The 27,144-nt window shown below is 44.5% G+C and overlaps 1 protein-coding gene across 1 annotated transcript in view; it reads left to right on the top strand.

The window, feature by feature from the left end:
* Window positions 1-27,144, top strand: part of CDH16 (cadherin 16) — a 777,195-nt gene that overhangs the window by 400,532 nt on the left and 349,519 nt on the right. The window contains exon 12 of the mRNA XM_086947729.1: window positions 20,406-20,594. Coding sequence (XP_086803855.1) covers window positions 20,406-20,594 — 189 coding nt within the window. The remainder of the gene's footprint in view (window positions 1-20,405; window positions 20,595-27,144) is intronic.

A 27,144-nucleotide genomic window follows, 5' to 3' on the forward strand; every position in this document is an offset into this window, starting at 1 on the left:
CATTTTCTCTTAGTCTCTGGGTTGGTGATAATGTTGTTATTGTACATGCCGAAAGCAGAACTATCTCCTGTCGCTGATTTAGGACAATTAGAAATGGCACTGAGGATGGTGCATTGTACATGTTTAAAGACAAACTATTCTGTAGCTGAAGAGTGATGAGCAATAACTGAGAGGCATCTGTTTGACACTTGATTAGCAGAACGAGAGGAACAGATTTTAGAGGCTGAGGGTACCACCTCCCTACGTACATAATGCAGAGATAAGCCCCTGGTTCTCATTGGAGGGCGTTTAGAGACATTGAAATCATGGATGTCTTCCAGAGGAATGCTGGTCAGATGGTTTCACTAAAGAAGGATGAGGGTCCGCACCCATCAAGCTGCCCTAGCCTCCGTCCAGTCCTCATCTTCGAGGGTTCCTACATCTTGTTCGCACGGCCATTCGAAGTGCTGTGAAAATGTCAGGTGCATGGCATACCATGGAGTGATAAACTTGTGATATTGTTTGGGCCCTAGTTCCTTCATAAGCCGTTTGGCTTCCAAGGGGTTGTGTTCTGGAAGCTCACCCAGCCCAGTGATGCATAGTGTGAGTGTGCCTTAATTGTTAATATCAATAGAGCTGACTGGGATGCAGGGTGGATTCTGTCTGTAGCGTCTGATAAGTTTTGAGTAGAGTGCACTCCAGTAGAACCCCAAGGGTGGAGTTGCCAATGGTATCCCATTAGCGGAACCTTCCAGTGCCACCTAACTAAGGGTAGATCCCTCTTTTGGTGGTTCTGACCTGTGAGCTTCTTGTCCCAACCTATGGCTGTCAGGGAGCTTTCCACATTTCAATGATGACCACTGTCACCGGGGGGATTGACTGCAGAATTTCCCCCCATAGAACATTCGACGAAGAGTTGCCTCTTGGAGCGCCCATTTTTCTAGAGCATAGGCTGGGTTGCCTTGTGTATCATATAGCCATTTAGTAATGACCACTAACTGGGATGTTGTGCTTTGTGCTTCAGCGACTGAGATTCCCCCTTTGTAGGTGTACTTGAAGCAATCAGCGAGAGCTATTTGGGGGAGGCATTGCTCCCATAGAAAATTACAAAGCATGGAGTGGATCTTCCGAAAAAAGGGCGTGCGGAGTGTGTACAGGTAATTCTTCAATTAGTACACAAAGTAGGGAGTGAGACCATTATGAAAATGGCTGAGGGCCCCATGAGAGTTAGTGGGAGTGTGGACTAGCCCTTGACATCTGCTGCTGCCTAGTAGCAATTGGATATTCAGCATCCAGGCAGTTGTCACATCAGTTGCAATGTGCACCCCAAGATATTTGATGCTTTGCGAAGCTGCTGGTATGCCTGTTGCTCAACCCAGAGCCTGTATAGGGGGAGAGATGGGAAGGACCTCTGATTTATTCAAGCGTAAGGTTAGGCCATAAATATCTCTAAATATTTGGAGGATTTGGAGCACTTGTTGGCCCAAAGTTTTAGGGTCGGTCAAAAAGATAATTGCAATGTCTGCATATAAGGCAGTTCTATTGGAAAGGCCAGGTCCCAATTTAAAGCCTGTCACCTGTGTGTCAATTTGAAGCCATTCTACCAGGGGTTCTAAAGCAATGACCAACAAAAGGGGAAATAGTGGGCATCCCTGCCATGTGCCTCTTTCAATGGGAAATGGCTCAGACGTCTCTTTGCCTAACCTGACCTGTGAAGTCAGGCCAGTGTAGAGGAGCTTGATGTATGTGTACCAGGGAGTGGATGACTCTGGCCAATCTGTTGGCCAGTGCCTTGACAATGATCTTGACTTAAGTATTTAGAAGTGAGATAGGCAGTAAGAGGAACATATGTGTGTGGGTCTCTGTGAGATGAGGGTTCATCTAGCACGATGGGTATCCGAAAGTCTCGGGTGCTAGAATGTTGTCGACTGCTTCCTTCAGGACCTCACTGAGGGGTTCGCTCAATTCGTGCATGACTAGCTTAAAGAATTTTCTCCGGAAACCATTGTGGCCTGACGGTTTACCAGATGAAAGCGGGCTCAAAGCGCTGGCGAGTTCTTTACCTGTGAGCTCTACCTCCAGCAATCTCCTCTCAGAAGCTGAGAGGTTTCAGAGGGGTAGGTCCAAGATGAACACCAGGAGCTTTTTCTGTAGCGCGAGACGCCATCGGGCGGTGCCGTGAGGGAAACGGCTTGACATACACGGAGGCGGTGGCGGGAGCGGACCGGCAGAACAGCTTACCGGACCACACTCCCCAGCAGCCTCAGGGACAGCGCGCCCGTGACGCGCCAGGAGCGCCAGGAGGCGCTAGAAAACGGCTGACACCCCACTCGCCACGCGAGTCGCGCGCGGGAGAAGCCCGGGACAAGGGCGGGCCCTCTGTGGCCCTCAGAGGCACGAGGAGGACGGGACGGGGCCACCCCCTATCGCCATTTCTTTAAGGTACTTTCTTTTGGCCCATTGGGCAACATCGGGCAACCTCCATTCGGGAACTGTGGATACAGAAAACACTGTTGGGACTAACTGCCTTTTTTGCTAGGTGTCAATGACAATTGTGTCTGTTGTTCCGCGTAGCAACCCATTTCTCTGAATAAGGATAAGCAACTGTCAGCATGTCTCCAAGGGGCACCCGCAGCAGAACAGCTGCCACTGTGACTGGCCCCATTGACCTTTTTATAACGAAGGCCAATGATGCCATCAATCAGGGCATTAGCCTTTTAGAACGCAGGGTATCACAAGATCTGGCGCATGCCAAACGTTCCTCACTTGGCCTTATTGCCACCGCCACTACACCTGCACAAGCTATGCCTAATAACATCAGACCCCTACTTGACGTATGTGCTGACATTCGCACCATCCCCAGCCAGGTTAACCTCTCAGCCTCCATTCCCCTGTTAGATTCAGACACCGATATTAGCACAGACTTGGAAAAAACCCCTGATTTACCCATCAACCCCTCTCCCAAAGTAAAATCTGCTGATAACACCAGGCAAGTGAGAGGTAGGCGAGAGGGGGCAGTTCAAAAACAGAAATCACATGCACCAAAGCCCCGGGTCACCATGGTCAGGAAACATGGCCGGGCACATAGGAAATCTGGGAAAAATACCAATTCTGTCCCTAACCACAACACGACCAGGGTTACGGTAATATCTCAGGGGGATGAAAGTGAAATGATTCAGCAGGGTAGAACAATGGATACTAATGATAACACAGATAAGGCATACGACCCTCTGCTGGAAAGACTGGGGGAACTATTAAGCATTTATTTATCCCCCATTGAAAATAGGCTTACTCGAATAGAAAAACAACTAGCTGAATTGAGTAGCCCTCTTAAGAATTTCCTAAAGGAAGGTCCTGCAACAAGTACAAATAACAGCAACACCACCAAAATAGCAGGCTCCAAAACAAATATTCCACAAGCACCTTCAACTATCCCAAATAACGCACACAAAGTTGCACCTGTCGCACTGGCCAATGGTCCAACTACTAAACAAAAAGCAGCAACATCGCACACCAATAGCGCACCGACACACAAAAGGAAGGACCCTGGCACCAATACCATCCCTAATACTAAACCTCCAAATGTAAGCACCACAGGTCACCCTGCAACTTCAACAAGCAACCCTATCTCGACCCAACCCATTCCAAAAACACCTAGACAAGTTCCTGCCCGCATTAACCTCCCACCGGAATGCGGTGCATATGTACTAGTGTTAGTAAATGTCACCAAATTAAGAAAGGATCAGGATGAAAATCCCACATCACTTAAAAACTGTGAATCAAAGTCTCGGATAGGGTGTCTTTGTGGGTGTATGTCCCGGTGTAGTACTGTGCGAGGTGGCGGGCAATCACTTTTTCCCCACTAATTTTGTGTCCTGTATGGGTAAGCAGGTTTGAGGTGTCTGTTGCAATTGTATTTGGATGTGGTTTATGTAGTTATGCAGTTTCTAAGTAGGGATGTTTATACTGTAGTTCTAAGTATTGGATCTGCATTTCCAGGTCTCGGGTTGTCTGCCATTTCTGATGCTGCTTCACATTCAAATAATTAGTGATCTCTCCTTGAAGGGTAGCCAAAAGGGGTTTCAATAAATTGCTAGGGTAGGTGATACATTTTCGTTTGGAAGTAAAATATGTGTCTATCGAGTCTCCTATGTGTGAGGTGGATACAGTGTTGCAGCGGGACCTGGCAGATAGTCTCCAATTTGAGGGAGTCCTCTGGTAGCCGGTTCTCAGGGTGATCATCAATAAGGAGTGGTCAGGGAGAATTCAGGGTAGGATTAGTGCATCTAGAAGTCTGTGTGCATCTGTCTTAGGAATAAATAAGTAATTTAGACGGGAAAGGGTGCCATGTGCCTCAGAGCAGTAAGAATATATTTGCTCATCTCGATTAAACCAATGCGAGGTGTTGAAGAGGCCCAGTGCCTCTAAGAATGTAGCTAGTAGGGATTGCCAGTACCCACACCCCCATGCGTGTGTGGTCGATCAAGAGAGTCATCCACCAACCCGTTTCAGTCCCCTCCCAGCACGAGGTGGCCTACTGGTAGTTCCCCTACCAGTTTAGTAATTATCTCTTTGAAGGAAGACATTAGGAGAGGTGGGGCATAGATGTTAAGTGATGATAGTGATTCACCATGTAAGAGGCCTGCCGTGGCTATGTATCTGCACCTTTAGTCAAACCATAACTTTTGAACCTCAAACCAGAGGTGGACTTTGGCCATTTAACAGTATGGCTATGCCCCAGGCTCCCCTCACAAATCCAGGAGTGATCTATCTGTTTGTAGCCATATTGGGCCAGAAAGGGGGTTTTGTTCCCCAGTAGGTAGGTCTCCTGGAGAAGTGGAATATCAGCGTGGTGCTGTTTTGCACTGCGTAGGATCATGGTCCTTTTAATTTGATCTAATAGGCCATATATATTCCAGGACATGAGGTTAATCCAGGCATGCAGGGTTGCATTAGTGTTTGGGGTAATCTAGGAAGGGAAGTGTTGTGGGGGGGGGGGGGGGGGCGCGCAGTGTCAGCCATCACGAATCTCCGGTGTGCCAACTTCAGAAAACATCAAACAGAGCTTGGAGCCACTGCTTCCCTCCCTATTCCTCCAAATAGTGAAGTATCTGTTGTGGGGCAGATTAACCCACAATGCCAAGCAGACATCTCAGGCATTGGGCCCCAATATGTCCCTTTCTCAAAAGAACTAATATCAGTGCCCACAAACCGAGTTAGTAACTGTGATGGTGTAGTAGGTGGATCACGAGTTGCAAAGGGGGGCAGGAAAGCATGCTTCTCATGCCACACCCTAAATCTCTTGGTTCGTATTGGATGAATGACAGTGCAGTGGTCTTCTTACTAGGAGATTTTAAGAAAAGTCATAGATGATATGGCAGCATGTCTCATCTATCTCCCACTGGACTTCAAGATTGTCACCCCTGTCACACCAGGAAGATCAGGAGCGGCCCTCCCTATGCCCTCAGTTGGTGATTGCTGTGGGAGGGTGGGAGGGGGGGGACGTAAAAGTCTCTTAGGAGAGCGCCTTGAGTCTCTTGTTGGTGGTGTGTGCAGAAGGACGTGGACTGTCGCATTTGTCCACTAAAAGATATCTTTGGAGGAGTCGAAGAAGAGGGATTTGTCTCTGTATAGGACTTTGAGTTTAGCAGGATACAGCAGCATGTATTGGATATTTAGGCCTCACAATCTCTTTTTAGCGGTGATGAAGGATTTGTGTTGATTTTGGACCAGTTTGGTATAGATCAAAGTTTCTTGAGATTGAAATATTACAGCCGCCAGGGATCTCGAGTGACGGAGGATCTCGTATCTGTCTACATAGTTCAGTAAGTGAACTACCATGGTGGGAGGGGGGCCCCCGGAGGATGCCTTTGAGCCAAAAGACCAGTGGGCCCGCTCAAACAAAAACACAGGGCGAGAGGGCATCTGTCAGCAAGATCGAGCACATCCATTGATAAAGGAATTTTTCAAAGAAGGATCCACTGCAGTCCTCAGGGAAGCATACAATACAGAGTGCAATCCTTCAGGCCCTCCCTTCTGAATCCACCATGTACACTGCTAGTTATTTAGTTGTCGAAGTTAGTCTCTTAAATTTGCTGCATGTCGGTCACCATGTCTTCCATGTCCGAAACTCGGACTTCGGTTTCTGCTAATATATCCCGTCAGAGTAGTGTAAGATTGGTACTGACCATTCCAATGTTGGCTTTGAGGGTGTCGTGCAATTAGGCAATGCCTGCAGGGATTTTAGTGGTGTCAGGGTCCTCGTTGCCAGGGCTGCTCCCATCACCCTGCAATCAATCTGTTGTCCCCTTGGTGGTGTGGGAGAACTTGTCCAGCATGCGGTGTTTGTTGGATTAGGGCATTTTATCCTTTTCCATGGTGGGAGGCTGGTGCTGCGTTAAAGTGGGGCAGCACGAGCAACACTGCCAGTCTTGATGTAAAGCACTAGGCCCACACATCGCGGTAGCGGGCTGTAGGGGTCACTGCGACTCTTACATTGCCCACGTCAGGTGCAGAAAAGAAAGATGCCACAGAGTGAACCATCAGGCATCTTGAAGGGAAGAACGTAAAAAGAGGGCGGCTGTGCCCCAGGGGTTGAGGATCCACCACCGCAGAATAGCCCCTTCCACACTGAGGGATGTAGGCGGGGATTCTTCATTGGAGCCGGTAAGACTCAGGATTCTGCAACTCCAGAGCAAATGAAAGTTAGTCACAGGTAAGTTTGGCCAAACTCACTTGCTGGAGTCTCCTGCACTGTCTACTGGACCACAGGTAGTCGATGTCAGTGAGCTGGAGGGTTGGCTGTGACTCCAGGTCCACCAACCAGTTGCAGCTTCCTCTCCACTCCCCAGGTCTCTGTTGGGCCCAGGACCTGCCCTCCACTCAGGGGTGCTCCACAGTCTATTGTTTCCAGTTGGGGCCTCTGGCTCAGTCCCCTGTGTCCAGACCCACCCGCTAGGATGCCACATGCAGCACTCAGGCCCAGCCCAGCTGTCTGAGAATCAGACCAATAGTAGGAGGACCAGTCTCACCTCGCTCACCAGGACTGAGTGCTCCACCAGCCCTCTTCTTGTCGTGGCTACTCCAAGGAGCCCCAAGCCGCTGTCCAGGCATCCACAGCGTCTGCAGCTCTTCCCCCTATTTCCAGGAGAGCAGCATAGTAGGATTAGACTGCGCTGTTGGCAGGGTGGTGAAGGCTCTGAGGTTGGCGGCGTGGAGCCAGCTCAACTTACAGCTGCTATTCTAGGCAGCCAAACCACACTTTTGTATATGTTGATTTGTGCATTTTTTGGAGGAACATCTGTGTGAACTAAAAGCACATACTTGAGACTGACTTAGAACATGGCAGAAAGAGGCTACCAGCTTCCCCTGCCAGATTGTCCACAACCCAAGGAGCACTTGATTTGTACATTCAGCGGGGTGCAAAAAGTCCTCAAGCTATAGTGGTACTTGCTGCCCGATTCTATCCATGGTGTCCAGGAAAGGAAGTAGGTTGTGCGGTTACTAGGGCCCCTTTTAACTCAAGCTTAGTGGAAGTGTTACCTCACTGATACACCTTGGACTGTCAAAGACTCCTGCTAAGTCTCCCCTTGAGGATCAGGAGTGTACAATAGGGTGGAGGGGAATACCCTGAAGTCTCGGAGGCCCTGAGTGTAGAACAAGAGTCCGAATCATCCTTGGAGTACTGCCCCACTTTTGCTCGCATACGTCACTCAGGCCTGAAGCAACCCTGAGAATTCTCACAGGGCTACTACACATATAACTGTAATTGTAGGACTAGTCAGTGGATTACACATGTCCATAGGACTTTAGGAACTATAGAGCAATACTATTCACCAAAACAATGTGTGTAGGCAAACTCCGCAGCCTCTCGTGCAGATAATCTTAAAGAAGAAGAGCATGTTGCAAGCGCCGAGTAGCTAACCACTTGTTCTTGCAGTTGTCAGTAATATTGAAGCACATTAAAGCAGATTATTTATTAAAAAAAATAAAAAAGCAGTCACCTGTCCCTACCTTAAAGTTTTATTTTTTTAAAGTAAATTTTTGCATAGAGCTACTACATTGGCTACGGAGGGAAACTGGACAACAAGCGCTTTTATGAACCACACCAAACACTTCAAAAATGAAAAATAACCTGTGTCCTGTGATCGGTAATACTTCCTGTGAAAGTTTGCCTTAGGAGTTTATTTAATGCGTTAAAGATCAAGAAGCAGTAAAGGATGTGGGATGTGAAGCTTTCCTGAAATGGGTTTCTCCTTAAAAATACGTAGAAATTAAATTAAAAAGTATGGTCGGTAAATCTGCTTAGAGCAGGTGTCTCCAACCGGTCGATCGCGAGCTACCGGTAGCTCGCCGACCCCCTGGGAGTAGCTCGTGCCTCCTATCTCATTATTAAGACGTGAATTTGCATTTTATTTTGTATTCCATCATTCTCTTTCATTGCAATCAGCCCTTGCCCGCCCTGACCCAAACCAGCTGCTCAGATTGGCTAAAGTGAGCTTAGCTGGGGCGGGGTGGGCTGAAGAACGTGACGTTCTTCCTGAAGTCACGCTTCCTGAAGTCATGCGTCACCTCTTTTCCAGGCTGGCATCGCGCTTCGTATTCCCCATTTGATCCTCCCAGAGTAACTACAAGGTAAGATGGCCCATGGCCGAGCAGCAGCATAGTGACTTGTTAAAATTAACTCCATGCAAGCAAGGCCCTTTGCTTTGAACGTCGCTCCCACCGCGCTTTAGATCTGCATTCAAAAATAAAGCGCGTTGGCAGGCGACGTTAAGATCAAAGGTCCTTGCAGGCACTGGGCTGCTACCGCTGTGGCAGCCGGTGCTAAAATGCAAGGTCCTTGCATGCACGGAGCCGCTTTCACTGACTTCACTACACTTTCATTTGCCTGCGTGCTGTAGTCACTGAAAGCAGCTCCGTGCATGCAAGGAACTTTAATTTTAACATGGGCTGCAACCGCGCTTTACATCTTGCTTAAGTAATAAAGCGCAGTGGCAGCCAACATTCAAATTAGAAGTCTTTACATGAACTGGGCAGCTACGGCGCTTTATATCCTTGCCAGCACTAAAACTCTTTGACTGTCATGCAAAGGCAAATATATAGCGTGGGATAGTAATCAGTGAAAGTTTTCACTGATTACTACACCACGATATATATTTGCCTGAAGTTGACAGTGAAAGCTGCTCAGAGCATGCAAGGATCGTCGGCAGCCACCGCGCTTTACATTTTCTTCAATAGTAAAATGCGGTGGCAGCGGATGTTGCAATCAAAGGGCCTCAAATGCACTGAGCTTCATTTTTGTAATTTAACTGTGGGGCAATTTGAAAACGAAGGTCAGACTGGCCCCGCAGGGGCGCAACTAGGTCTTAATTTCGGGGGGGGCTAACATGGCAGGTGAAGGGGCGTGGCTAATGTTAATCAATGGGGCGGAGCTAAAATGGCAGATAATCGGGATCGGTTAATGCTCAGGTCAAGCCGAGAAAAAAATGTGGTGAATTCTGCATTTGAAACTGGACAACAATTAAAGCACACATTTTTGTTAATTTGATGCATTTATATGCTATTGTCTTATGAAAAAGGAACAGAATGTACTGAATTAAAAGGCCAATTTAATATATTTTACTAAAAAGCACTTTAGGAATACATTATAACCAATTTTCACAATGCCATTTCAAGGCGACGACCCTTTTTCGCCAGTTCATTAACAATTGCTTCTATAGGAGGACAATGTGCACGTGAAATGTTTATCATTGCAAGTCCAGAGAGTCGTTCTTGCCCCATTGTTGACCGAAGATAGGTTTTCAGTCTGCAAAGACAACTGAAGCACCTTTCTGGGGATGCGGTTGTCACTGGCAAAGTGGCAAATAATTTTAGCAGGCAGTATATGTTGGGATAGAAGTCAATGTGAGCATGAGTTAAGGTATCCATTATATTCCATGGCCTTTCCTCAATAGGTACCTTCAGCCATGTCATTACCCACATGTCATATTCATTTTTAAGATCCTCGCGTGTACCAGGTAAATCGTCCTCATATATGTCAAGAGCATCCTTCAAATTTTTAAAAGACTCTTGGGTGACAAATCTTGGTACCAGATACTGCATTGTACAGGCCTTTTTCACATGCTGGCTGAATCTTTCTGACAATTCATACAATAAATTGTCTATAAAAGGTAAAAATATTGAAATCCTAAAGTAGGCTTCAGGATCACTAGTCTTGTAATTGGCCCGTTGTGTCTGCCTGCCAGTAAGGCGTGGCATTGTCTGAGGTTCCCCTGCTGTGGTTTGGGCTTTAACGAAAATCTCATTAAATGCTTCTTCAGCTTTGTCTCTGCTTTCTTGAATCACCTGCTTGACTGTTTCAATCTGTCCTATGCACTCCAACAGATCTGTATTAGGATTTTGGAGTGCAGCTGAAACAGGAAGCAGTAGCCCAGAAAATCGTGCCAGGATGTGTAATGCAACAATGAAGTTATGGGACTGAACAGCTGCGAGAAATTGCTCAGCCTTGGAAGAGGCATTGTGATCTTGCCAATCCGAGATCTCAAGCAAAGAGTCAACCACAGCTGGGTACATATCAACAAAACGAACAACCGATGCATTCCTTTCAACCCACCGTGTCTCACATAAACCACTTAACAGTTTCATTTTTGTATCTGGCAAAGTAGCAAATTTTGCCTTTAGGACAGCCATCCTTTTCACAGAGCCTCTTACAAAATTAGACACTTCTTTAAGTGTTGAAAGACAATTACGGATTTGACGTATTTCACATGAATGTCCAATCACAAGATTCAGTGAATGACTTCCACAATGTACATAAAATGCCTTTGGCACACGCTCTAAAACTTGCGCCTGTGCACCTTTAACAGAACTTTTCATTGCAGCACAACCATCGTATGCTTGCCCACGTATACAATCTAAATTCAGGCCATATGTTTCTAAGGAAGTGAGAATTTTCTTTCCAATTTCAACCCCTGTTCCGTCCTGAAGCTCTTCGAAGCCAAGGAACTCTTCATATACAGATGTACCTTCTATAAAACGAATTACTAGAACAAGTTGCTCGATAGTGGAACTGTCAGTTGTTCCATCTGCTAAAATGGCAAAAAATCTTGCATTGTTTGCGCGCTCCACCACTCTATTTCTCATTAGAATGTTGCAAGCAGAGATGATCTCATTCTGAATCTTCCAACTTGTATAAGTTGCATTAGAGGGACACGTTGCCAGATGCCATGCCAGAACTTCATCACCAGCTTGAAGTCGTAGGCGCAGAGCAGCACGGAAATTGCCATCATTCTCTTCGGGTTCCTTTGAAGTAATAGGTTGTCCACTGTCTCTGTGTCCTCGAAGAGCTATACCCTGTTTTGCACAATGGAGTACTGATTCCACTATTGGCACAAGTCGTTTTCTGTTTTCCAAAATAGTTTTCTTCCAGTTGCTCTCGATCATAGTTGTAACAGCAACAGACTTTCCTTCAAAAACAGATGAGAAGTCAGCTGCCGCTGTCATACTCTCTTTGTGATACAAGGAAGAAGCATGGAAACGAAAATCACTTTGAGCATGTTTCCATTTTGTTATGGGCCGAAGCACTAATTTCCCCACAGCTTGATGAGAACCTCTTCCAACTTCTTTACGGGCAAAGAGTATACACATCTTGCATAAGGCCCCCTCAAGTTTAGCACTGTAGGCAAGCCATGGGCGATAGGTTTTCAACCATTCATGTTGAAAGCGACGTGCTTGATTTCCCTCTTGAACAACTGGAAACTTGTATGATGTCTCTGGCGTCCAGGAAGAGTGCAAAAGTTGGTAGCGTAAATCATCTGGGATTGATGATGAAACTGTGCTGAGTCTTGAAACATCTATACATACTCCTATATCTAAGATGGATGAACTCTTCGACTTTTCCAAACATGGACTACTAGTAGCTGGCATACCAGTGGTTGTATATGCAGGAGACTCAGAATGAAGAAATGCTGAATGTTCTTCAGGAGTGTAGCCGGAAGCTGGCAGGGCAGGTTCTTCGCCTGAATTAGAACATGCTGTCAAAGGGTCTTGAGCGGCTGGCCGACGAGTGAAAAAATCCTCTATCTTTCGCCGCTTAACATTTTGTGGTCCAAAGCCTCTGGTGTTCAGCATCCTGCTGTATGCGGATAGCGATCTCTAGTGAAATATAAAAAAGGCCCTCAGGTCACTTACTTAATTATTACAAAACTACGGGGGAAAGAATACTGTAATTTTGTACAATAAACCAACATTAAAAAGCCAAGAAATACAAGTTAAACACCCAGTACCTCTCTAAATTATCCTAAAACTCTTTAAAGAAGCAAGCTATAAGTAGCCTGATTTTCTGTACCATTATGATACCACACACTTACCACATGTCTAAAACTTCAATGAAATGGCTGGAATTTCTTATAATATGAAAATGTCCAATGCAAATCAGCCCCAAACAATTATGCAAAACCACCTGGATACATAATTATAAGATTACAGTTTCTAATGGTTGACGCAAAGATTTCTGCCCTCTATGCTTTCAATGTACGCTTACCTACAGAAAGAACAGGCCTCACAAATATTTAAGCCCAGATTTACTAAGCTTTCATGCACCACAACTTGGCAAGGGAACATGTTGTGCTGTTTTGCATCAAAGGCAGAGAGCAGAAATGTGCCATATTTACAAAAATATGACACATTTCTGCTGTCTCCCTCAACTGGTGCTGCATAGTGCCAATGCAGACATCATGGTGCAACGGTGCCTGCGTTATGAGCAAGAATTTTTCTGTGAAGGAAGGGATACCTGAATGCAGCTCACATGGAAAAAGGAAGCAACAAGGATAAATAAAGATAATTCTCCTCGTAACGCCTGGGCGGCGCACCATTTGGAAGCATTCCCAGGTGTACTGGCCGAAGTAACTGTGGCATTGTGTCAAAATCCATAGACAGATGTGTGGGAATGCCCTAGCTCCACCCATGGAACAACTTCCCAACGCAAGGTAACTCAAGGCAGCTCAATACTCTGGAGTTACTAAACCACGCAAAACCACAAAAAGTGGCCTTTGTGTAAGTTAGGTAAATCCCATTTAAATGGGTAAAATTATGGCAGCGTAAAAGGAAATCAGAATGGATGGATACAAGGGTGAAAGTTTAGTAAATCTAAATGTGAGAGGATGGATGCGTTGGTGAAGGGATGGTAGAGTAAATAGATATCTGAGATGGTGGCTAAAAGGATCGGTGTAAGGTTGGCAGAGTAAATTGAAATCAGAAAGGATGGATGGTTGGATTGATGGATGAAAGGATAGCAGATAGTATAACACACACCTACCCGATGTACCAGCAGGTTACAGAGTTCATTGAAAAGTGTGTTTACCAAATGTGGATATTATGTTCTGCTTGACATGCATTTTTGATACACTGCATTACCTGCAGGAAAATCTCACATTCGAAGAGCCAATCAACATACTTTGGACGTGCTTAAAAAAAGTGTGTGTGTTGGGCCTCATCAATAATCTGAAACTCATTGAAACCGAAGAGCACCTGCTAGCGGAAACTTCTTGGCACCCGAAATTAAAGTTACTGAGAGGTGTCTGCAGCTATTTTGGGTTGAAAAATTAATCACAAACTGGGCAAGTAATTTGAGTCTATAATCGTGCAACTATTATTTTTAGAAAGGTAATCCGGAACTAAATTTAATTTTAGATTATTACGTAATGTGCAGGTCTGTAGTACTAGATAAGAAGTTACCAGACTATGACATATATTAGTTCTGCTAACTCTTGTGGATCCATAAGATCAGATTGAACCATCTACTGCTTCCCCCCATCATAAGCAGGAGCCAGGATCCAGAACACAAGAAATAAACCACCAGCATTATAAAGGGACCTGCAGAGCTAATAAGAGCTGCCAGCATAAAATATATTATAGAAATGGTCTCCTATCTTGCACACTTCCTCATCAAATCACACGACTAAGCACGGATTCCCATGGCTCAATAACTGCACCTTGGTATTCATCATGAACTACATGGAGATGCTTTTCACAGAGGCTTAAATAAAGACAACACTCTTCCAACCACACACCCACTAGGTGTAACCTGCTACATGCATGGATAAGTGCTCAGCATCGCACAAATGTATGACAACATGCCATCACAATGCATGTCTTTGCAACGCGGTTGTAATAACTCAACAACTCAAGTGCTGTTACAACACAATACCATTACAATACAAACTCTTACCACGCATATGCCTTTACAACAAAAGTATATGCGTGGTGAAAGTTTGTTTTAAAATATAACTATGTTACAGTATAAACGCTACATATATATGTATATAGGTTTATATATCCCTGTAAATGGGTTATTTTTTTTGTAACATGTATATATATATATATATATATATATATATATATATATATATATATATATATATATATATATATATATATATATATATATATATATATATATATACACACACACACACACACACCCATCCACATTTCCTTAAAACCCTACAACCCTTCAACTCATACCAACCCTAAAATTGCCCCCCTGGCACCCCAAAGCCTATACCTACCCTGAACCCTAAAATTAACCCAAAACCCATACCCACACTGAACCCCAAAATTACTCCTGGCACCCTAAAACCCATTACCACCCTGAACTCTGAAATTACCCCCTGACACCCTAAAACCCATACCCACCCTGAACCCTAAAATTACCCCTGGCACCCTAAAACCCATACCCACCTGAACCCTAAAATTACCCCTGGCACCCCAAAACCCATACCCGCAGTGATCCCTAAAATTACACCCTTGCCCCCCAAACCCATACTCACCCTGAATCTTAAAATTACCACTAGCACACCAAAACACATACCCACGCTGAACCCTAAAATTAACCCCCTCACACCCTAAAACCCATACCCGCCCTGAACCCTAAAATTACACCTGGTACCCCAAAACCCATACCCATCCTGATCCCTAAAATTACCCCCCCCCCAGGCACCCCAAAACCCTTACCCACCCCACACCCTAAAATTACCCCCTGGGAACCCTAAACCCATTACCACCCTGAACCCTAAAATCACCCCCCTGGAGCCCCAAAACCCATACCCGCCCTGAACCCTAAAATTACCCCTGGCACCCCAAACCCCATACCCACCCTGAACCCTAAAATTACCCCTGGCACCCCAAAACCCATACCCGCAGTGATCCCTAAAATTACACCCTTGCCCCCCAAAACCCATACTCACCCTGAATCCTAAAATTACCCCTGGCACACCAAAACACATACCCACGCTGAACCCTAAAATTAACCCCCTCATACCCTAAAACCCATACCCGCCCTGAACCCTAAAATTACCCCTGGCACCCCAAAACCCATACCCATCCTGATTCCTAAAATTATCCCCCCCGGCACCCCAAAACCCATACCCACCCCACACCCTAAAATTACCCCCTGGCACCCCAAAATCCATTACCACCCTGAACCCTAAAATCAACCCCCTGGAGCCCCAAAACCCATACCCGCCCTGAACCCTAAAATTACCCCTGGCACCCCAAAACCCATACCCACCCTGAACCCTAAAATTACCCCTGGCACCCCGAAACCCATACCCGCAGTGATCCCTAAAATTACACCCTTGCCCCCCAAAACCCATACTCACCCTGAATCTTAAAATTACCCCTGGCACACCAAAACACATACCCACGCTGAACCCTAAAATTAACCCCCTCACACCCTAAAACCCATACCAGCCCTGAACCCTAAAATTACCCCTGGCACCCCAGAAACCATACCCATGCTGAACCATAAATTACCCTCTTGCCCCCCAAAACCCATACCCACTCTGAACCTTAAAATTACCCCAGGCACCCCAAAACCCATACCCATGCTGAACCATACATTCCCCTCTGGCACCCCATAACCCATATCCACCCTGAACCCTAAAATAGCCCCCTGACATTCCAAAACCCACACCTGCCCTAAACCCTAAAATTACCCCTGGCACTATAAAACACATACCCACGCTGAACCCTAAAATTAATCCCATGGCACCCCAAAACCCACACCCACCCTGAACCTTAAAATTACCCCTGGCACCCCAAAACCCATACCCATGCTGAACCATAAATTCCCCCCGGCATCCCATAACCCATACCAACCCTGAACCATAATTCCCCCCTGAAACCCCATAACCCATACCCACCCTAAACCCTAAAATTGCCCCCCTGACACCCCAAAACCCACACCTGCCCTGAACCCTAAAATGACCCCTGGCACACCAAAACACATACCCACGCTGAACCCTAAAATGTTCCCTGGCACCCCATAACCCATACCCACCCTGAACCCTAAAATAGCCCCCTGACATCCCAAAACCCACACCTGCCCTGAACCCTAAAATTACCCCTGGCACACCAAAACACATACCCACGCTGAACCCTAAAATGTCCCCTGGCACCCCAAAACCCATACTCACCTTGAACCCTAAAATTGCCCCCTGGAACCCCAAAACCCATACCCGCTCAGAACCCTAAAATTACCCCCTGGCACCCCAATCCGTAACCCACCCTGAACCATAAAAGTACTCACTGGCACCCTAAAACCCACACCCACCCTGAACTCTAAAATTACCCACTACCACCACAAAAAAAAAATGAACACTACAAACTTACACTACATTTGCATATTTGGAGGGGACTGTCCTCTTTGACGTTTCTATGTATGTAAGTCAAGAACAACATTCAAAGTAACCTAGACATGCAGGCAGTAGATAATGCTGTACTGAAAAATGCATTAAAGTTACTGGGACTTACATAAATAAAAAACTGCTGCCTGCTCCTCTGATACTATACTGTGGAGGCTGGCTGATCAGCAGCACTGTGTCCTGGCATCCAGTCCCTCGAAGGTCTCAGAGTAGATAGGTGGGGGTCAAATGGCTCCTGGATTCTCCTTGCCTGGGCCTCCTCTGCTTCTTCCCTGGTGCCCTTGGATGCGAAAATAGAAAGATCCATGGCCCTGTTCACCATTTATCTGGTGAGCAGCGCCTTGGATGTGAATTCCATCCAAGTACACAGACAGCAGGGGCAAAGGGATGGCCAGTGCAGGTGATGCTTTTCCTTTGTAAATTAATTCCTGCTGGCGTCATAGCCCAGGGGTTGCTGTCTGCGCACTTGTATGAAATACACATCTATACAAGTGCACAGACAGCACCCCATGGGCTATGACGCCAGCAGAAATTCCTTTACAAAGGAAAAGCATCACCTTAACTGGCCAGCCCTTTCCCCCTGCTGTGCACTTCACACCCCATGCTCACAAGCGATCAAGTGCTTAGGTGAAATCCCTGCCTTCAGGCAAGGATTTCACCTCGCGGCGCCACCGTAAAGAAAAACAAGAGGTGGGGGCAGGAGGTCACTCACTGAAGCAGAGGCTGGCTGGCTCGGGCTGCTGGGCCTCTCAGAAAGCATTAAAAAAATCATTCTCCGATCGGATGCTATCTTGCACCATTTCAGTGCGTGTAATCTTAGCCCGGGCAGAGGAGGCGACGGGGGGGGGCTGAAGCCCGGTGAGCCCAATGGGTGTTGCGCGCCTGAACTGGGGCCACATATAACAGTACATCGAAAATATGTACTTGCACTGTCAACATTAATGAATGAATATTTGTTTGAAACATGAAGTTTCGTCTTGCTTTGCATATTTCCCTTCTTCTACACAACATTTGTCAACATGCAGAAACAGGACATTGCTACCAGTCAAAGACGGAGTCCCTTTGATGGGTGTTTGTCTTGTTCTTCTCTGCGTTTTAAAGTCCAGACTGCAAAATTAATGCCTCACAATGTCAGAAGGGAAACTACATTTTTACTTTCCAATCTCCTACTTTTGCAGTAAGGCACAGGCTCCAGATGAGTAGGGACCCATCAGACATTTTGTTAGAGGTGCGCAAACCCAAAAATTAACAGGTAGAGCAGAATGGTTTTTGAGATGAAGAAAATTAAAGTAAATTCAAATATGCACTGGCAGCCCTCAACATTTTGAGCAGGTGAAGCACCATGGCTGGGATTGTACACAGACAGATTGATGCCCTCACATTCAAAACCTTTTTGAAGAGGTTTACACCTGTGTGCCTTAGGGGTATGTAGAAATTGTGGGCAGAGGACGGCAGTACTGTTAGTGAATGGCTTTTGAGAAAATAGAGATGTGCTTAGTGTAGGATGCAGAAAATGCTGGCATTTGTGAAGTGCAGGACGAAGTGTGAGAACATAATTGAGTTAGGGGTGAAAGCTAGACTGCAAAGTAAGCCCTTGTAAAATAGACTGCAAATTATGATTTTGATGAAATAAAAGGCTGCCAAGAGATTGGAGTTGGATTTCTGGAAGTAGAGGACTGGGCAGAGGGTGCAAGGCTTAGCAGACAGTATGTTGCTGTGCTGAAGAGAATGAAGAACTATGGCTATGCGTTTTCTGGACTTTGCAGAGTTGAAGTATGTGTTATAGAACTGAGTGAAGTGCTTTATAGTGAAACTAGGGTTGCCACCTTTCCAAATACCGGCCATTTGTTGCTGTTTTAAGTTTTAAAGTACCGAGCATGACAAAAAGTTTTATGTATTTTCCTGTAACATAACTTTTCTCCCTTTGTTTACTTTACTTTATTTGATAATGAAGTAAGGAGAGGCCTTCTGTTGCAGCATTTTATCTATTCTAGCTCTAAATAATCCAATGTTTGGCACTGAAGCACTTACCTACATGGACTGCAAGCTATGACATGTGTACCGTGGGTGGTTGTACATTTTTTCTTTGGTTAGTGATCCTATGGGGGAAGTGTTTCCTTGTCTTCCCTGGTGAACACAAATAATTAGGCTTAAAGTCAATGAAGCTGGATGTGGGGGGATGTCTCAGAAAAATGCGCGAGTTGCTCGGCCTTTAGTAGCTCACAGCGATTTTTACTGATCAGAAGTAGCTCTCACTACAGAAAAGGTTGGAGACCCCTGGCTTAGAGTAATGGGAGAGAAAAATTCTTAAATTTCTGCTTACGCAGCTTAACCTTGTGTGACAGTGAGACATCTACTGCGCCGAAACATCTTGTAAAAATATTTTAAAAGGAACGCAATACTGATTTTGTTTAAAGCGATCACTTAAATTATGTTTTAATGCAGCAGTTAGATTTTTATTTACCTTCACTTTGTATTCAGATCGGCGCCCCTCATCTGTCCATAGTCCCTCACTCACATTTATTTTATTTCTTTATACAAATACAAACCCTAAAAACTAACTAACTAACATGTCCCCCCAAACCCCTAGAAACGAAACCCTTTTACCTGTTTCTGTTTTGAAGCTCCTCTGATCAACGACTTGCACGTGGTTCAGGCTAAGTCGTTGTTCGTGCAAGTCGTTGTTCAGCTTTCGTGAATCCGGAACTTGTTGTTCCAGAGTCGATGTTTCCCATGTGTATGGACGGGATTAGTGGTATGGTGAGGATGCCCAATTTCCACCCTCCCCTCCCTCACCCCCAGCACTGCCTGGATGTCTGGGGCTATAGCACGACCACTGCTTATCGACGGCTGCTGTTTAGTATTATTGAAGTTGGACGTTTTATTTTGATAACCGTTAAAATGTGTTTAGGGCGCAGGAAATACTGTTGAACGCTCAGTAGAATTTTGCCAAATAGGCAAAGCAGGCCACCAGACCTATGAGCCCTACTCCTTTTAAGGGCCTCACGACAATGGATCACAATAATATTGATTTGATCGTGAAAGAAAATAACAATCAAGCTTTCTTAAATATTGCCTTCAAGATATCGAAAAAATTAATCAACTCAAAGAAACGAAAACTTTACACTAAATAAGTTATAGAGAAAATACTGTATTAACGTAATGTAACCATTAACAACTTACAGTACATAAACCTGAGACATCCGATTCACATAACAGTTTGACTCTTAAAACCTCATCTTCTGGCAGCTGTCAGTTTATAAAAGAATCCGGTCCATAAGGTATTAGGAGAAAATTTGTGAGGGGGGCCTGTAATTCCAACTGCCTATGGCCTCCACAGGCTTTAATCCAGCACTATGAATAATGATTGGTAGATGGTTCAAAACATGAGAGTTGCAACATGTGAAGGGAGGGGATTGGATTCCTAGAACCGTGGTGATGCAGAATCCTCTCCCCAAGGAATGGGCTTCCTTTGTTAACGTATGTATCAGTATTGGCTGTACCATACTGGTCTCTGTATGTTGAGTGTAATCTCAATAAAGGCATATTAAAAATAACATGTATAGTGGATGTATAGTGGATCTGTTGATGTGTTAGAGAAGAAGATTTGATTGGCCACTAATGCAAGGGTAAGGGAAGTGTTGAGATTTCTTGAAATGGATTTCTGTAACATGTTGTGTCTTTGTATTAAAACATGTAAATATATTTCTTTCCCTACAGTATGGGCCATTTATAATTCCGGAGGATGCAGAACCCGGCATGCTGATTGCCACTATTCCTGCTTCAGATGAAGATCAAGAAATTGAGTTCTACCACACAAATTTTACTATTGAATCTGGCAATGAAGATCGAAACTTTGCAATTGTTACTTCTCGTGAAAACAGCACAGTCAGCATCCTGCTTGAGAAGGTACTTGTGTTGTTTTATATTATGTTACAAACTCTGATACAGTGCTGCATGTTTGGCTTCACAGCGCTCTGTCCCAGTCTTTGTGAAACTGCAGGAGCTCACTTCAGAAACAGAAGTCTTGAGAAGGCTCTTACAACTTTTGAGGAATATACTTCAAAAGCTACACCAGTCACAGTTTTTCAGGCATGCTTCTGAGGAAGTATTATGACTCTCTTTTTTATATAGATGTTAGCTTTCCCCAAAGTGGAATTGGCGATGCAGTACTATTCTGCAGTGACGTAGCTGGCGTTTTATGCCATTTTTTCTCAGTGGGCAAAACATTTTTTTTTTTTACAGTTGCGCAATCTATTGCCCTACTCCACTTTATTATCTAGGGTTATTCTGTTGCTTTTCCCATAAAGAAAATCCATTTAATTCAGCCCTTGACTGGTTTAATCTCTCACCACTTCCAGGGTGGAAAAGAGTCGGAGAGGAATGAATAGATGTATTTATGACTTTTTTTACAAACCCTCCAGGCAAGGCAAACCAAACATTGAACCACTCACTACCCACCCACTGAGTGAGTTTTAATCCTGAATTATATGTCAAATTAGGGTTATCTTAAATCTCACTAAATGGATTTACGGCTATGTCGCATTTTGTGGCTATCTAGTAGTCAGAAACCTACCAATTTTTGACGGATTTATAAATTGGACATTTTGTTTATTGTTGCCCATAACTGCAGTAAGGGGACATTGTATACAGTTGCAGCTTCCATCGATAATACACTGTCCCTTGCTCTTTTCTTGTCGAGCAGTAGAACACTTTATGGGATGTCCAAAGTGGATGTCAAAGTTGGATCAGAAATATACCTAGCAAAGTTGTATGGAAGCAAAAATAGGGAGTGTAGTGCTGAACAAAGGATTTATGGACTGGACTGAGAAAATTAGACCTGGTGGCCTTGATTCACAAAGACTATGCAAATACTAGGTGGGTTTTGATCTTCTAGTATGACAGGAACATCACAAGAGCAAATTCTTGGTGACTTTGGCATGTGTATGTTTACACTGGAAGCCAGCCTTGGCATAAATGGACAGGGTGGCAGATATATTGTGCCGCTTACTAATGAAGTACTGAACTTGTTGCAGTCCTTTACGGAAGTATAGTCTTCAGGACTTCAATTAAACGTCACACTGTCTCTCTAGTCTAAAAATTGAAAAGGTCAGGACTGTCAAAGAGATTTTGAAGTAGGAAATGCAAGTTGCCAGAACATCTATCTTGCTGTAATTTGATTTGAGGAACTTGGAACTCATTCATTCATTGACAGCAGACATAAAAGCCCAGAGCTGGCTAGTAATGACTTGACCTTTTTTGTGTGAAAACCGATGTTTTATTCATTATGCATAAATAAGTCACACCTAGGCCTGGAGTAAAGCACGCCTACGTACAGAAAATGCACTGTAAATCAGACCTAGATTTTCAGTGTAATTCACATCGACGACACTAGTAAAATGGAATTAATTAATACTTGTTTTTATATCTACTGACATGGCCATTTTCTCCCCCCTCGCCACTTCCACCTTGCTTTTTCCTATGGTTTCCCACTGCTTCTCTTCCCCCCAATATCCATTCTTACCCCACTGTTGCAATCTTGTACTCATTTTTGAGCTTTTAGTGTTAATGCATTGGCTAGTTTATAATGTATTGTTCTGTTCAAATAGTTGTGTCATGCCCTGTAATTTTTGGGAAATACCGCATAAAGAAATATAAAAATGAAGAAAAAAATAGGTACAGGTACTGATACAAAACGCTTTGTGAGTCAGAAACAAAATGTCTTGTACAATACACCTGGATACAATTGGGTTTTGGTGTATCTTTTCAATCACAAATAATGGAAAGTGTCACTGTTCTGAATATAACAAGGGAGTGTGTATGTGTTCAACACATGAAAAAGGTATGCACTAGTTCTAGGCTTGGATACAAAGAAATACACAAGGCGTGTTTTATGCTGGAACAGGTTCATTCTGTTTGTTAGTATTTTCGGTATTTTCTATATCCTGGACGAGACATAGAAGGGTTATATATGGTGATAAAAGGCATAAGAAGCACACAAAAAAAGAAAAGACACAGTTAATAATTTGAAATTAGGTGGCAATGTAAGTGATACAGAAGGGCAGAATTAAGATGGCCAGCCTTGTGTACAATGTAGGTGATTATCAGGTGTGTGTGTGTGTGTGTGTGTGCACGGCGTGTGTGTGTTTGTGGCCACGTGCCTGTGTGTTTGTGTGCACGCGTGTGTGTGTGTGATCTCAGTGTTTTGTCCAGCATCATAGATGATTGAACATCAAGGAAGATGTCCTTGGAAGAGTAGGCAATTCTACACCAGTGCTTGGAAATTGAAACACATTTACAAAGATTTCCATTCTGGTACATGAAAAGCTACAGTGTTCGAATTCGCTCCTCAAGGATGAATTTTAAATGCAAAAATGTACAATACGTGTGTCATACACTTAAACTTACGTATGAATCTATAAATATAGGTAATATTTGTTTTGCATCTAAATATAAAAAGGTAAGATGCATACATTTTAACCAGAATAGCTACGCAATGTATATATTATGCGTGTATAAAAATACTTACAATGGAGTCCATTATTGAAAGCGAGAGGTGAAGGAGATAGTTTCGACGTTTTGATTTTTAAAAGTGCATTAGATGTGTTTTGCATGTAAATATGAAAAGAAGATTAACATGCCATTATATTCTTGGAACAGAATACAGTCGCGGGAACAGGCTCCATTTTTTCAGATGGAATTATTCATGAAGCATTCTGTGCTTGATTATGAATAGGTACACATGTTGACCTCGAATTAATGCCTATTTCTGGTCATAAACTGAATTGTGTGACGAAAATTGAGCTCATGCGCAAAATGCATGCGATTCAAGAATGCGCAAAGAAGACGATACGCTTGTTAAAATGTACAAAGCACATATAAGCAGTGGGTTTGTGCAAACAGAGAGGCTCATTTGCAGCAAAGGACTTGCTCTAAATTTACTTGGATCAGAAATACCTTCACTGGTCCAAATGTAAGGGTAGAACAAGATAGCTAAATGTTGACAGTTTGAAACTCATATATTTCTGAAGGCAATAAAGCTAGAAAAAAAAGTATTTGTTGTCTAGGAAAAGGGATTGGAAGGAGTCGATGACTGATGAAAATGTGAAATGGCCAGAGGAGTGGTGCTCATTTGTGTTGACCCATCGCGCCACATAGTGGAGGATTGGCATCGGGAGTGCTCCAGGACTGCAATATGGCTGCCTTAAGTGGCCCAGAGAGGTAGTCTACTGCCTGAGCTCTTAGCAATTCTTTACCAGTAGAAGTAAAACCCTCTGAAAATCTAGAAATAGTGAGCTAAGATGGTTAGCACTGTGAATGTGCAGATTGAAGAATGCTGCTGAGCTATAACATTGGCAAGTGATCTTTTTCTACCCTTTTCCTGGAACACTTAATCCAATCAAGCAGCCTTCCAGAAAGGTTTGAAGCAATCAAGATAATCAAGGTGGCACAGGTTGGTGTGGCATGGGCAGTGAAAGGGGACTGGCCGGCTGGCAGATTGTGAAACAGTGTGCAGAAGGTCTCGATGCAGATCAACCGGCTGAGCATGGTCCTTGGCTCTGAGTGAAATATGCAAAGTGTGGCCACTGAAGTGCAGCAAGGTGCGGGGTGGTGTCGTAAGTTTCCACTTTTCAGTAGGAACTGTTAGTTTGTTGGACACCATAAATGTTGGGACAGTGATAAACTGATTCCATGCCCCCTCTGGATATATTGGCCTATAGACTTGCTGGCTCACAGTGCCACCATAACTACCTCATAACCTGGCATGGTAACAAAGGATTTGGGCAACCTGAGAGCATGGCAACCCTGACTCCCCAAGGAATCGTGTTAACAGATCTAAAACCTTTTTGCTTAGTCAATCGTGCTCACTCAGCGAGATACACAAGAAAAACACAAAGGGGTGTTTTCAATTTTTCTTTAACCATTGTGATTCTCGTATAAAATATATGTGCAGGATTGATTCATAAACAGAAGCAGATAAAAGTGATTAGCAACATAAGGGCAGTGAAAACAATGAACAATTCCACCATTGTGCTAAAACACTGTATATATGCTGATATATAAGTCCTGGGTATAGTGTACTCCTACTGTGCGCTCTCTAACCTAGTTGTCTAGGGTGGATGTTCTGCCAAGAATCCCCTACTGGATGATCCAAGTCCCCATTACCTGAAGGCAAGGTCTGCAGGCCCCATTTTGGTGACAAGTTGGACTTCTCTCAGACGGTAAACAGAAATCAGCTGGGCTGGAGCTCTGACACAGAAATGACTTCGCAATTACAGCAGAGTGCCCCTCTAATCTGAGCATAGAAATGCATGTGTATTTATGACAACATCATCCATGCTTCCGTGCTGAGGCTTCAGCCAGGCTGACATTGTTTATTGTTATTGTCTTTGTGATAGCCCTGTCAATCCATCAATCAATCAGGGAGTTTATAAAGTGCACTACTCTCCCGTAAGGGTCTCAAGGCGATAGGGGGGGGGGCAGCTCCAGATCAGTTGAAGAGCCAGGTCTTGAGGTCCTTCTTGAACGTGTGCAGGGTTGGGGAGTGTCTGATGTTCACGGGGAGCTCGTTCCAGGTTTTGGCTGCGATGTAGGAGAAAGCTCTCCCACCTGTTCTGTTTCTGCAGATGCGGGGAATTTCTGCCAGGGCGAGGTCGGCAGAATGGCAGTTCCTCTTGGGTACGTGAAAGGATACTTACTCATTGAGGTATTTGGGTCCAATGTTGTTGAGGGATTTGTAGGCATGGGTGAGGAGTTTGAAGGTGACCCTCTTCTCGACTGGAAGCCACTGGAGGTTTCGTAGGTGTTGGGCCATGTGTTTGTGACGCGGAGTCCCAAGGACGAGTCTGGCAGCGGTTTTCTGGTTGGTCTGGACTTTGTGTATTAGAGGTCTGTTGATTCTGGCATATAGGGTGTTGCCGTAGTCCAGTCTGCTGGTTATAAGCGCTTAGGTGATGGTCTTTCTGCAGTCAGGGGGGATCCATTTGAAGGTCTTATGGAGGATGCGCAGGCAATTGAAACTGTTGGAAGCGACGCCGTTGATCTGGCGGTTCATGGAGAGGGAGGAGTCGAAGAAGATGCTGAGGTTTTGTGCGTGGTCTGTGGGAGTGGGTGGATTCCAGAGTGCAGAGGGCCACCAGGCGTTGTCCCAAGCAGAGGTGCAGGGTCCGAGGTCGAGGACCTTGGTCTTATCTGAGTTGAGCTTCAGACAATTGTCTTTCATCCAGGCTGCCATGTTCTTCATTCCTTCCTGGAAGCAGAGATTGGTGTTTTTGGGGTTCTTCATGAGTGAGGGGATGAGCTGGGTGTCATCAGCCTAGGATACAATGCTGAGCCCATGCTGTCTCACGATGGCGGCGAGGGGGGCCTTGTAAATGTTGAAGAGCGTGGAGCTGAGCGATGATCCTTGGGGTACTCCACAGTTGATATTGGTGGGTCGGAGAGGAAAGGAGGGAGTCTGATCCTCTGGGTTCTGCCAGAGAGAAAGGATCAGACCAAGTCGAGGGCGGCTCCTTGTATCCCGGCGTCATGAAGTCTGGCTGCGAGAGTGTGATGAGAGATGGTGTTGAATGCTGCAGAGAGGTCTAGAAGGACGAGGGCCGTGGTGTGTCCCTGGTTGAGTAGAATGCGGATGTCGTCGGTGGCGGCAAGGAGGGTGGTCTCGGTGCTGTGGTTGCTGCTGCCCTGTTACCTTATGGATGAATAAGAAGTAACAACAATTGCACAAGGTGTGTCTAGGCTTTGTACTAAATATTCAAGGTGTCATGCTAATGTCTTATTTTGATTTAATGTTAGTGTATTGTTAGTTTTAGTTTATTTAATTTCATGTTACTGTGCTATATTTAACCCTTTCGATGCTCATGACGGAACGGTTCCGTCATGAGCATCGGTTGAGCTGTGCTCATGACGGAACCGTTCCGTCATGACCACACCCATTTGCATTGGGGCTCAGCACCGGGGGTAAATCGGGGCCGCATGGATGAGGTTAAATAAATATTTTGAAATATATTATTTTGTGTGTATATGTTTAATAGTTATTTTTAAATATTTAAATGAGTAATTTAGTATTTACAGTTTTTTTTTATATAGTAGTTAAGTGGATTTTAATTGTAGTTATATTATCCTATTTATTGATAACAACATTTTGGTTGTCAATACTATTATACATATTTGGGTAGTGTTCTGTATGTTGAAGGAGGTAACAATATTATGTGTTTAGTTTTGTTTTCAGTATTTGGGTAATTTTGATTTTTTTAACAGTGGTATTTTTGTGATTGATATGTGTGGCTTTATTGTTTAAGTATAGGATGACAATATTTTTGTGTTCAATATGTTTGGGTGATATTTCTGCATTTTGATATTGTTGTTGTCGATATTGTGTCATACAACCGTGCAACAGGATACTTATAAGAGCCCATGATTCGTGACCTGGGTGAGTTTGGATTACTTTCAGACATCA

Source organism: Lissotriton vulgaris, chromosome 12 (genome assembly GCF_964263255.1).
Source record: "Lissotriton vulgaris chromosome 12, aLisVul1.2, whole genome shotgun sequence".
NCBI classification, from domain to species: domain Eukaryota; kingdom Metazoa; phylum Chordata; class Amphibia; order Caudata; family Salamandridae; genus Lissotriton; species Lissotriton vulgaris.